The following is a 12,517-nucleotide window of genomic DNA, read 5'->3' as shown; positions in this document are numbered from 1 at the left end:
AACAGAGGATGTATCACTTGATAATTGCCCTGTTCTGTTCATTCTTTCTGAAGCATCTGGTACCAGCCATTGTCGGAACACAGGGTACTGGGCTAGATGGACCATTGGTCTGACCCAGTCTGGCCGTTCTTATGTTACGCTCCCCCTTCCCACACTCCCTCAAATACCCCAACCGCCAACCAGCCCGTGTATATCCCTGCCTGATGGGGGAAATTCCAGCAGGAATGCCACCAAAATAGGAACCACGCACTCTTCCAGCTCCTGCTCTCTAGCCAGGATGACGGTGCTCCTTTTACCATGCTGCAGGCGGTGCTGTAGCTGCATTACCTTCGTGACACTGAGCTCCGGCCAACAGGGGAGCTGTGGTACTTGACCATTGTGTGTGAGAGACGCCAGGCTGGCCTGTGGGTCTCAGCGCTTTTTTACAGCTTGGGGGCACAGCTGTCTTTACTCATGCAAGGATCCCTCCTTCCCTTTCCCACAGGCGCTCTAGCTAACAAGGTGAAGAGGAAAGATACGCTGGCCATGAAACTGGGCACCACGGCCACCCAGGAGGAGCTGGAGGAAAAGAATGCTTTCCCTCGGAAGAGCAAGGAGGAGTGGAATGAAATTCGGCAGCAGATTGGGACAGCGCTGATCAGGTATAAAATGCAGAGGAAAAGAGAAATCCTCTCAAATCTTTGGCAGAACTAAGGGTGAGCCAAAAAATCTGCTTGCCTGAAATGTGGCAACAAAGAGGCTTTTTCTCTGCTGCCTTGGGGCTGGGGTGCTAGGCTTGCGTATCATTTCCCTCTGAAAGAATGTAAAGACAAGCAGCTTACATGTCACACAGGACAGTTTCCACTGTTTGGGAGGGAAGCCATTTGAGCTGGAAGAGTCAACTCTTCCTACCCCCATAGCCTGTCAGGCTTCTCATTTCCTGGATTGAAGTGTGCTGGTAAAAAGAAAGTTCGAGGGGCCACATTGAGCCGTGATGTGAGCAACTTGACAGATGTAATTTGGAAAACAGGTGCAAGTGGCAAGATCGTCTAGCTTGCTGTAAGTAGGCATTCTGTGGGTGGCACTGGTACTGCACTTCCTGAAGTTAGAGGGTACAACTCCCTTACCCAAGGGCTGAATTTGGCCTGGGGAGGAGTGGGAGTTCTGTGGGTGTAAACTAAAAGCAGGGCTGCAACGTGTCTTGCCCTGGAGGGACACACCGGGAACCCCTCTCGTGCTGCCCACAGCTGAGTTGGATTCCCTCACATCCAGTTGGGATTCCCGTGCATTGACGTTTCTGGGCTGGTTCAGCCCTTGCTGTGCTGGCAGTTCTAAGAACAGGAATTGCTGTCGATATCACGGTACCTGTCTGGCAGCAGCCAATACCAAATGCTTCAGAGGCTTCTTTGCTTCCACTCACTGCTCCCTGTTCCTCCTCCTCACCTCAGCCCCTGGGGAGAGAAAGGAGGCAGCCAGATACTTGACCAACCAAACTAGCCCACTTCAGCGGCTTCTCACCTCCCTCCGCTCCAGACTGCAGTTGTGCACTCATCACCAGCCTGGCCAGCGTGGGTGCTCTGCTGCATTCAGACAGCACGAGGGGGCAGGGGAGATAGGCCCCTGGTTACCAGTGCGCTAGGTGTGGGGTCAGCTTGTGCCACCCAGTTGTGACCCCACTTCTTGGGGTGGAGAAGGAAGAACCAGTGACCTGTTTCCATGTGACAAATATTGCAGAGTGGCAGCTGTGCCCTGCTTTATCTGACATCCTCACGCGGGCTGTCTTCCTGCTCCGCTCCAGCCCTCCCATACGTGAAAGTTAACATGTTTGAAGCGCCCAACAAATACAGGTGCATTAGAAGTTACACTGTGAGACCATTTACACCCAACTTCTGACCAGCTTGTCCCTCCTGTGTTACTTACACCACTGCTGTCTGGCCCAGACAGCTCCATTGGAGCAGGACCCAGTTAGGCCAAGTTTGGTCTAGTGGATTCTACTGTCTGGGTGAAAAGTTGTGTTAGCGGGTGGAGGGCAGAGTCAGTAATGAAAAAGGGGAGCAAGACGATTAAAGTGAGTATCGTATTGACACTCTTCCCTGCTGCCTCCAAATGAGTGTTCGCGTCTGTGTGTCCTACGGGAATATGGCTGGGCAAGTGTAATGGTTTTTACCTCCTCTTGTTTAGGCGACTAAGTCAGAGACCAACAGCAGAAGAGCTGGAGCAAAGGAACATACTTCAGCGTGAGTAACAGTAGCTCTAAAGCTCCCAAACACTTAAAAGTATTACTGGTTTTTTCTTTGTTTCATTAATTTCCTCTTAATGCTTCACTTTACTCCAGATGCACTGAGATCTCCTGGGCAAATTGGCTAAATACAGAAGGGCCTCTGCTTGGCACTGTGGTGACAGGGCATTCTGTGGCCTGGTTACACCATTGTATAAAAACAGTTTCATGAGATTTCCCAGTTACACTGTTACCCAGTAGAAATGGTTTGAATTATGATTAATAAATGGGACTCCATAAAATCCAGAAGCCTGCAATAGAAGGCCCTGCTTCTCAGTTGTAGCATCACGGGGGTGCGGGGCAGAACGTATGCCTTCAGCAGCTTTCGAGCAGAGTTTTGGGCCCGTTTACAAACTGTACTGAGCTAAGGTTAATACACTGTTCTGTATCCCTTCTGTGGGGTACCAGCAATCGCTGCCCTGTCTGAAGCTTCCTGGACAAGAGTGTGAACACTCAAGTAATTTACACCTGAAGGATTGTGAAATAACACGCACAATTTCTTCCCATGAATTTATTAAAGAAAAAATGTTTTGCTTGGGTGTAAACATTCGACTGCAATATGTGCAGCCCACAGATCACTGCATCATGCTATGGCATAAAACCCAGCAGGTGACAATGGTCTGTCTAGCTTTGTTGCCCATGATGAATGCAATTAGAGTTAACAGTGTGAATGGTGAAAAGAGACAAGACTTAAAAAATCAACTCTGGAAAATAAAATGTCAGCTTAGAGATGAATTGAAACAGAAATTTCCTTCTCTGTATTGCTCTTTAACCATTAGCATAACAGATTTAGGGGATGGGGGAGGGAATTTTCAAACACCCATTTTAAAATGTGACTTAGGCCCACAGGAGCCAAAGTCGCTCAGGTGCTTTAGAAAATTTTACCCAGAGTCCTCTGCTAGCCTGGAGAGGGCTCTGGTTAGCAACTGAACCATCCTGAGGTAAGGCCATTCTGCCATTCATAGTCTATGGACTGTTTGTTGAGTAAGGATGTCTGATTCAGACCCTAGCGCTCTCAGCATGCCTGCAGTTACTGCAGACAGACGGTAGGAGATGCAGATATTCCACTGATAAGAAAAGCTGGTTTTCTGTGTTCAGGTATTGACCGTGGTTTTCAACGAGTGGTGGTGACACTGCTTTAAATTAAACATTTTTTTCCCCCTTGCCAGAAAAAAATGAGGCTGACCGGCAGGCTGAGAAGCGGGAGATTAAACGCCGCCTCACCAGAAAGGTACTGCAGTGCTTCATGTGGTGTTTCCCGTCTCTCTGATCTGTTGTGGATGGTGGCGGTAGTAAGTGCCCAAGAGAACATAGAGGGATGGGGGGAGTCATAAGACTGCTCTGTGGTTATCCTGAGCGCCCTCTGACTGTAGCAAGCTGGGAGTTGGTCTGGTCAGTCGAGGTATTCCTACTGCACCTTTCACTGGGGTGTCGGAGTTCGATATTAAAACAGCAGCGGCCATGGTTTTTAAACTGGTGGCCTGAAATCAAGTTCCTAAATAAATGCCTGGGAGAAACTGATGGGAGCTGCAACTGATTAGCCATTGTCTTCAGTGGGATTTGTGCCCAGCACCTTGGGAAAAACAGGCCACTTCTATTTGGGTCCTTAGATATAGACTTCGGAACCTAACTTTAGCAGCCAGGTTCGAGAATTGTGGACACTATTTCCAGAATGGGGTGTGAAATGGACAGACTATCCCAGATTCTAACGCTGTGTCTCCCATATACCAACGGGATTAGCTGTTGATCCCAGATGGGTCTAGCCCACGGGGACAGGGTTAAACTCGTCCCATACTTGTGGCTGGGAGGGAATTTTTACAGAGCATATTGATATGGAACTTGAGTGAATGTTGCCATTCCCTGGGGCAGTAGGGGGGAATCGCACATTAGAATCAGGTTAGGGGTGTATCCTACACAGTCAGTTTCCTGCAATTGCTGTGTATTGCTGTATTGAGGTCCTCCCTTCCATCTGTTCCTGTAGCTCTCATTTGAAATGCCATCCTGGCCCTGTGCGCTTTTTACACTACAAATCCTACCATAGACTCACGTCACGGATGAGGCGATTATTAACTCTTCATTCAGGACAATACTGAGGTGCTTTGTTGCATTCTGCATCACAAGCAATGATCTGTGGCTAGTGATCTCTCTCATATGCAGGATAAAGATCAAATGGTGGGGTCTTCGGCTAGAATGCACACTGGTGACAAGTACGGTTGAAGCTGATTTGTCTCCTGTTGCTTTCAGCTTAGTCAAAGGCCTACAGTGGCTGAACTGCAAGCTAGGAAGATCCTGAGGTTTCATGAATATGTGGAAGTGACAGATGCTCAGGACTATGACCGGAGAGCAGATAAGCCGTGGACAAAACTCACACCTGCTGACAAGGTAATGGGGAGAACACTCTTCCCAACCCTGGGAGCCTCAGGTTCGATACCCTACGCTCAGGGATGTGAGCAGAGTAAACTTGCTCTTCTTCCTTTTGCTTCAACTCTTCCATGTGGTTGGGACCCTGGTCTCCCTCCCCTCTCCTGAATGACTCATCCCAGCTCCCTAGCCCCATCCTGTTGAGCACCCACCCGCTACCAGCACGCCAACAGTTTCCTGTTCTCTACACACAAGGCCCGTTTGGGCTCCATGCCGCTTCCTCCCCATTCCCAGCCCAATCTCCCTCTTTTTGCTCTGGCCTCTGATCATAGAATCATAGAAGATTAGGGTTGGAAGGGACCTCAGGAGGTCATCTAGTCCAACCCCCTGCTCAAAGCAGGACCAATCCCCAGACAGATTTTTACCCCAGATCCCTAAGTGGCCCCCTCAAGGATTGAACTCACAACCCTGGGTGTAGCAGGCCAATGCTCTGATCTGAAGGAGTGGACAGGAGCCAATAGCAGGAGGAAGCAGGGTACAGATGCTGGGAAGACCCAAGTAAGAGGGGGATGTTCTTGGCAGGCTGTGGCTGGCCTGATCAGGATCACTGCAGGAAAGTCTCAGTCCAGTTGCATGCACCGTCATCCCTTAGGAACTGGGCAGGCCTCAGGGTATCAAGCATCTGGGGATTAGCCAGTATTTTCGGGTTAACCTGAGTCTTGAGTGGGGTTGCTGAAGAAGAAATGGGGGAGCTGCTGAGTTTGATCTCGAGTACCTCACTTGGGTTACAGCTGTCTGCAAGCTCCCTCTTCAACGCCGAGGAAACGGAGGCTGTGGGTAGTCCTGTCCATTTCAAAACTACATGTGCCCTTCATTTTATTCATTAAAAGTAATTGAGATGGGGCGGATCAGCCACAAGCAGATTTGTACATGCAGCACGTCCTGGGTCTATGTAAATCGTCGGTGGGGGGGAAATATACAGTGCGGGTGAGCTGAAAGGATTTATTTCCCCCTCCATGCAGGCTGCCATCCGAAAGGAACTGAATGAGTTTAAAAGCTCTGAAATGCAAGTCCATGAAGACAGCAAACACTTCACACGGTGAGTGAGACGAGACCCCAGGCCTCCACGCAGGCCATAGCTGCTTCTGGTCTCGCTCATAAAGCTGTGCTCCGAGCCTCTTAGTCGAAGAGCAGGTCTGAGCTTTAATATTGAGTAATGAGCTTTAATCCCGTCTGGGAGAAATAACCAGAGGCAGCTTTCACAGACCTTTATCTTCACTTTCTCCAGTGTGGGGGAGCTGCTTGGGTGCACCTGCCTGTAAATGGTGGGCCTGGAAACTGGGTAATGGGTTATTGAGCTTTTCACCTGTACATTGTGGGTTCAAATCCCGGTAAATCAATAGTGAGCAAAAGCTGATACACCACTAACCGGCTGTTAACTAGTATGTGAAACGAGTAGCCAGGTGCCCATGTTACAGAAAACACCATCACAGTTCCCTCCGACTTGCTCCACAGTCTCTGCGTAGAAGTGAATGGAGAATGAAAAGCTGCTCCCCCCAGGCTAGAGCTGGGAGTGTTTTGGCTTGGCAGTGCAGGAGAAGTTCTTTCTCTCAGTCCCCACTGGGGTGGAGTGGCGTGCAGGGACGTGAAGTGCCTCTAAAATTAGCACTGAGAGCCCAGTGATTTCACACCGTCAGTGCGGGGACACTACCAATTTATTAAAGACAGCCTGATATTTTAACATCCATAACACTTCCTTCCAAATTCCAGGTGTGACACTGGTTTTACTCTTCTATTTTAGGTTCCATCGGCCATGATCCTTCAAAAGAGGGAGTGAGCGAGACCAGAGGGGAGAGAATTGAAAGCGCATGCTATCTCCATCTCCTGGACAATATAGTGGGAGAGAACCTTGGGGCTCATCCAAGCTTTGCCTTGAAAACATACCCAGAAAAGGGCTCTGAGCTGGGGCGCAGGGGGATCCTATCTGAATGTAGCATTTCACTGGAACAAACGCATCTCGAGTGCCATCAGGCTGGAACTGAACACTATACCTCGCATGATACAGCAATACTCCCCATGGCATCCAGGCATCTCAGCTCGCCTTCCTGGGGACCACACCCACATTGGAACTGAGCTCTTCCACCACTCCCCCAGCTCCCTTTATTGCTCCGGCGGGATGGGCCCTGTTCTCCACTGTAAATAGTCCTTATGAACTGGTTGGAAGTTTTTCTTTTTCCCTTTTTGGTAAGGGGGAAAAAATAATCTAAGCTCTGATATTCCAGAGAGCTGGGAAGCATGTGTGTATATTTGCTGTGTACAAAGGAAACCTTTTACAAAAATGCTGTCCTGGCAGGAAACTGACACGTGACTATTTTTGGTTTTGCTTGCTTCTTTTTAATGTACTTAATATTCTGAATCACTACTGACCAATGGTATGTTGCCCTGGAAGGGAAATGTATAGATCTTAACAACATATGCTGCATCTTGTAAACTTCATTTTTTATTTTACAAAAACCAAACCCACGAACCTGCTCCTGTGCTAACAGACCTTGTCTTGAGACAATTAAGTCTTGTTTAACAGGAGCTACAGACACAGGAAATGACGGTTGCCTTTTAAAGTTTTGTTTTTAATTTCAGGAAGTTGTGGCATGTAATAAGTTTTCTTTGATTGTGATTTCCTCTATTTTTGTTTTTTACTCTCCCAAATCAGGGTGAAACTTGCCTTTTCCTATTCTCATAGCGAAACCTACTGGAAATTCTGAGAATTACACTGTGGAGGGGAAGAGGTTTTAAAGTGACCTTAAAACCAGTCAGTCTTCTGAGAATGTTCTCTTATCAGTTCTTACTGAATGTTTTTAATGCTGACATAAGCTACTGCTGTAGTGATGTGCACAGCACTTGTCCCGTGGGGGTGAAGTGACACTTGGAATGAGGCAGGGGAGATGTTACTCAAGAATATGGGGGATTGGGGATTTTACGGGGGGGTGGAGGGTTCTGTATTGTTGGATCACTGGCGTGTTTTGTTTGTGGCTTGTTCACTCTCTTTGCTGGAGGTCACTCTCCGCTTGTGCCGACTAGCAGTCGGCATTAGTGTGCTTGAGGTCTGCACTCATGAATCCTATGTATGCCTGCCTAGTGTGGAGGCCTTTTCAGGTTCTTGGTACTGCCCTTCTTCCATGATGTGCCAAGTATCTGCTGGGCCAGTCCTACGGGGTGTAATGTGGCACCTTCATCTGCTGCCTTCACACCCTAGGAGATCCAGTTAATCCTTGTTTCATCTCAGTCATCATACTCTTAGTGCAAGGAGTCACTGGGGATAATTTCTTGTTTCTTCAGGGTTCCCTCACTGTCCCCCAAAACAATGATTCACAAGCAAGAGGCAAAGATTGAAGTTCCCTTTATAGAAAACAATATGGAACTGGTGCATTGTACTTCCAGATAGCTTCCCTGATGTACAAAATCTCTGTAGAGTAAATGATTGCATTGTATATCTGTCTTCCTGTTGACAAATTTTAATTATTAAATAAAAGTATTTTAGGACTTTTTTGTAAACAAAACAACTTGTCTTTCATTTTGTGCCGCTAGCAGGAAGGTGAGAAATAAGGGGGACCACTTCAAATCCCAGCCGAGGCAACACAGCCTTTATCCTCTTGAGGAGGAGCAGTTAAGTTCTGAGCGGTTTTAGTCTTTGCAGGTCTGTCAGAGGAGACCATGACTAAGGTCCTGTCCACCTTAGACTGAAGATCCTCAGGATGTTATTTGTAAGGACAGGGAATGTTGTTGTCCTAGTGCCTCTGACCAAAATTTCCTCTCACCTGCATTGTACAGCAGACTGTGTGCTAGCTGGCTGCTGCCCTCAAGAGCAATAGCATTTCTGCCATGTTGCTATATAGTAGGTTAAGGCCTTTTGAATCTTAAAAGATGAAATACTATATAAATATGATATTACGGTAGCTTGTGTGCTGGAGTACATTTGCTTCTGTGGATTTGTATATGAATGGGCCTGGGGGGAACCATTAGGTTAGTGAGGTCCATCTACTCACAGGATTTAGGGACCTGTTTGAAGTTCTGTGGGATGAAATAGAGACTGATTTCTGCCAGTGCGCTCTTACTGAGGCCTGCTGACATCTTGCTCTTTGGTATCCACTGCTGACTTTGTCTCCAAACCTTTAGGCCTGGTCTACGCTACCCAGTTTTACCCAGGGCTGGCCAACCTGTGACTCCGGAGCCACATGCGGCTCTTCAGAAGTTAATATGCGGCTCCTTGTATAGGCACCGACTCCGGGGCGGGAGCTACGGGCGCCAACTTTCCAATGTGCCAGGGGGGTGCTCACTGCTCAACTCCTGGCTCTGTCACAGGCCTTGCCCCCATTCCACCCCTCCCCTGAGCCTGCTGTGCCCTCCCTGCTCCTCCCCACAGCCTCCTGCTCCCCAGGAAACAGCTGATTGAAACAGCTGATCAGGAGGTGCAGGGAGGGAGGGGGAGGCACTGATTGGCTGCTATTACCCCCCACCCCGTCCCAATTTTTCACACTTGCTGTCTGGTCACCCTAACACTTAAGTTTGTGGCAGGAGCCCCTGGCTGAGGCCAAGGGTGACCCCTCCCCCTCTCTGTGTGGGCCTGCCTCCCCCTCCCCCTTCCCCCCTTGCTGGCCTCGGGCAGAGACAGGGCCCCCCTGCAGGGGGCGCTGCCTGGGTTTTCCGCCCGCCTGCTGGCCTGGGGATTACGCATGCGCTTCAGGGAGCCCCTGCCCCCGACCAGAGAGCTATGACGCAGCGCACGCGCCGCAGGCTGCCGCTCACCCACGAGGCTCTCTGCGCCTGTGCCCGCCCGGAGCTACGCAAGCCCCCCCCCCCTCGCTGTTTCCGGCTCACCGCTGCAGCGCATGCGCTCTGGACCAGCGCTTCCCGTCGTGCCTCGGGCGCTATAAATTCTCGTTGCCCCGCCTCCTTCGCTCTTTTCCCTCGGAGCGAGGTGGGTGGCAGGAGCGGATCCGGCTTGGCTGAGTTCGCGGTGCGCGTGCGTAAGCAGCAGAGACGGGCGCGTTGCGGGAGGGAGAGACGGGGACGGCGGCCTAGCGGGGTCATGATTCCTTTCCCGCCCATGGCGAAGGGGAGGCCGGGCTTGGGGCCAGGGGGTTTGGTGCCGCTCTCGGGGACGGCGGCCGGCGGGGATCATGATTGCTCGCGGGCCCGCTTCGCTGATTGGGGGTGGGGAGGGGGATTTGCGCCTCCGCCGGGGCCTCGGGACACCCCCGCATGCAGCGCAGGAGCCCCGGGCCCTGCAGGGGCGGCAAGGCCGCAGCCTGGGCCCGCCCCCTGACTGGAGCCTGGGGCTCAGGCTCGGCTCGGCCCGGCCCTGGGGCCTCTCGCGGGGGGAGGCCGCGTGCTGGGCCGGGTGGGTCGGTTCAGCTCCCGACGTGGGCACCCGCGGGAGTTGCTCTCTCCTGGCTCTGCCCGTGTGGCGCACGGGGGCGCGGGCCTTCGGCCTCCGTGACGCGCGGTCCCCTTCCACCGCGTTGGAGAACCAGCCGGGCCTCCGGTCTGCAGATTCCTACGGCTTCTCTGAGTCCCCGGCCTGTGGCCGAGGAGAGAACCCGTGCGGGAGACATCGCAGGACCCGGTGGCGTCTGCTCGCTGGGGCGCCCCGTTCTGCAGCCCCGTCACACGCCCTTGGCTCCCTTCTGACAGCTGCTTTCCTTGTTCTGTTCCAGCAGCTTCGCAGGCAGCGCTCCTGGCCCACGAGGTGAGGACTGGTGTCACTTATGAGCTTGTATCGGAGGGGTAGCCCTGTTCGTCTCGATCTGTAAAAAGCAGCAGAGAAGTGGGCATTCCCCCACGATAGCTCATGCTCCAATACATCTGTAAGTCTTAAAGGTGCCACAGGACTCTCTGTTGCGTTTTATGATTTTGTGTGTGTTCATGAAGGTACCCTTCCACGCCCTAGGATTGTTTTCTTGCACACTTGGGCTGGGTCTGCCTGGTAGCCCAGTTGACCCAAAATAACATGGCATCGTGGAGATGTAGCAGGCTCGGCAAGGGTAGCAACGTTTAACTAAACCTGAACCACCCCTGATAGAAAGCCGTAGGTGGTGATCCTACTTTCTCACAATAGAGGAGCACTCTGTTGTGTGTCTGCAGGATCAGGGTTTTGGGGGAGCATGGAATGGTATATTTGAAATCTTGTGTCAATAAGTGTTCTCAATTTAGTTGGTGTTGGTCCTGCTTTGAGCAGGGGGTTGGACTAAGATGACCGCCTAAGGCCCGTTCCAACCCTAATATTCTATGGTTCAGTGCATATATGATTTTGTAAAATAACACTGCTCTACAGCCAAAATGCTTCTGAAATAAATGTAGTCAAACTTTACTAATTCTGGATCACTGAGAACAAAAATGATGCTTAAAATTGTTGATTGGCTCTAGTTTTCAAGATATGCTATTGGGTCAGTATATATGACCCTTGACTTGGGAATGGCGGGGGATAAGTGAGTTATAAAGGGAAGGGATCTCAATTTAAACCAGAAATTACTAAAATACATCTTTGACTGGATCTATGAATAAATCTATGACTGGGTTTGGACAGTACTTGCTTTTTAGGCAAAACAATGAATGATGCAATCTGAAGCTGGTATTGCGTCATACATGATATGAAGTGCATCATGTTATTCCTAGGAGTCATGGATGATGCAATCATAACGAAGGTTACATCACTCTGCTGAACAAATTGCCCTATATCAGCTCTAGAAATCATACAGTGTCGTGCTCTCTTATTTGTCAGTGTTTGATTTTGCAAAGGGACACATTTCTGTTGAGCCCAAGTGAGCAGAGATGCCTCATACTTGTGTGAACAGTGCAGATAACTTCTGCTATGTTTGTGGTGAAGTGACTTTTGCATCACAAAAGCGCAGTATAACCACTATGGTTAAGAAAGCCTATCACCTTTATTTTGGCTGCAAAATTGGAGATCAGGACAAGAGGTGGGCCCCACACATATGCTGCAACACTTGTGCAACAAATCTTCGCCAGTGGTTGAACAGGAAAAGGAAATCTATGCCTTTTGCAGTGCCAATGATTTGGAGAGAGCCAACAGATCATACCAGCAATTGTTACTTCTGCATGTTGCCTCCAGTTGGGAAAGGTGTGTCAAAGAAGAAAAAGTGGACTGTGCTTTATCCAAACATTCCATCAGCTATACGCCCAGTACCCCACGGAGAAGGACTGCCGGTTCCTGATGCACCAGAATCATTCTCACTTGAGTCAGACGAGGAAGAGGATGAAACTTCTGGTCCTGAACCATCAATGTCACAGGACCCACATTTTCTCCCATCCTCCTCCTCTGAACCACACCTCATAACACAAGGTGACCTGAATGACCTTGTCAGGGATTTGGAACTACCCAAGAGTAAGGCAGAGCAGTTGGGCTCCAGACTACAGCAGTGGAATCTCCTGGCAGGTGATTTTATTAAAGTGTTACATAAACAGGACAGGTGAAATATTATGTAAAGCAACCATAAACACATGACAAGACCTAGGTTTACAATTTATGATTAAAACTCTACTATCTACACAATATACATAGACATAAAGTGTAAAAACTTAAATATCTTAGAAACAGTAGCCTAAAGTATGTTGTAGCTTTGCCTTTTCAGTGACTGACGATAGATGTTTGTTTTGGTCCATACAAATTTCCATTTTGATATAGATCAAATATGAATTCTAGTTCACCTACATCATCCCATTTCAGTGTTTATAAAACAGCCTTTGTGTGGTCCATTTGATCAAAGTTCAGTTTTCACAGCATTACCCATGGGTCTCTTACACATTTGTGTAACTGATGCATGGCGTCTACCCATGCTTTGCATTGTGGGTTTTGGGCGACTGCATTGATGGGGTTGGAAT

At 49.5% G+C, this 12,517-nt stretch overlaps 1 protein-coding gene and 1 non-coding gene across 6 annotated transcripts in view; both read left to right on the top strand.

Moving 5' to 3' along the window:
• The window catches only part of PHACTR4 (phosphatase and actin regulator 4), a 61,219-nt gene extending 53,069 nt beyond the window's left edge, over window positions 1-8,150 (top strand). For all 5 annotated transcript variants that reach the window (XM_024203358.3, XM_024203359.2, XM_024203357.3 and 2 more), the window contains 6 exons: window positions 485-641; window positions 2,161-2,216; window positions 3,427-3,488; window positions 4,502-4,639; window positions 5,641-5,717; window positions 6,420-8,150. In XM_024203358.3, coding sequence (XP_024059126.2) covers window positions 485-641; window positions 2,161-2,216; window positions 3,427-3,488; window positions 4,502-4,639; window positions 5,641-5,717; window positions 6,420-6,435 — 506 coding nt within the window. In that variant the 3' untranslated portion in view covers window positions 6,436-8,150. The remainder of the gene's footprint in view (window positions 1-484; window positions 642-2,160; window positions 2,217-3,426; window positions 3,489-4,501; window positions 4,640-5,640; window positions 5,718-6,419) is intronic.
• A 1,883-nt stretch (window positions 8,151-10,033) lies between these two features.
• Window positions 10,034-10,232, top strand: LOC112109017. The gene has a single exon (XR_002908283.1). It is a non-coding gene; the product is annotated as a small nucleolar RNA SNORA73 family (small nucleolar RNA).
• Window positions 10,233-12,517: the final 2,285 nt, after the last annotated feature.

The sequence above is a fragment of the Terrapene carolina genome, unplaced genomic scaffold (genome assembly GCF_002925995.2).
Source record: "Terrapene carolina triunguis isolate 2854851 unplaced genomic scaffold, T_m_triunguis-2.0 Scaffold236, whole genome shotgun sequence".
Lineage (NCBI taxonomy): Eukaryota > Metazoa > Chordata > Testudines > Emydidae > Terrapene > Terrapene triunguis.
This window is presented reverse-complemented; position numbering and strand designations above follow the sequence as displayed.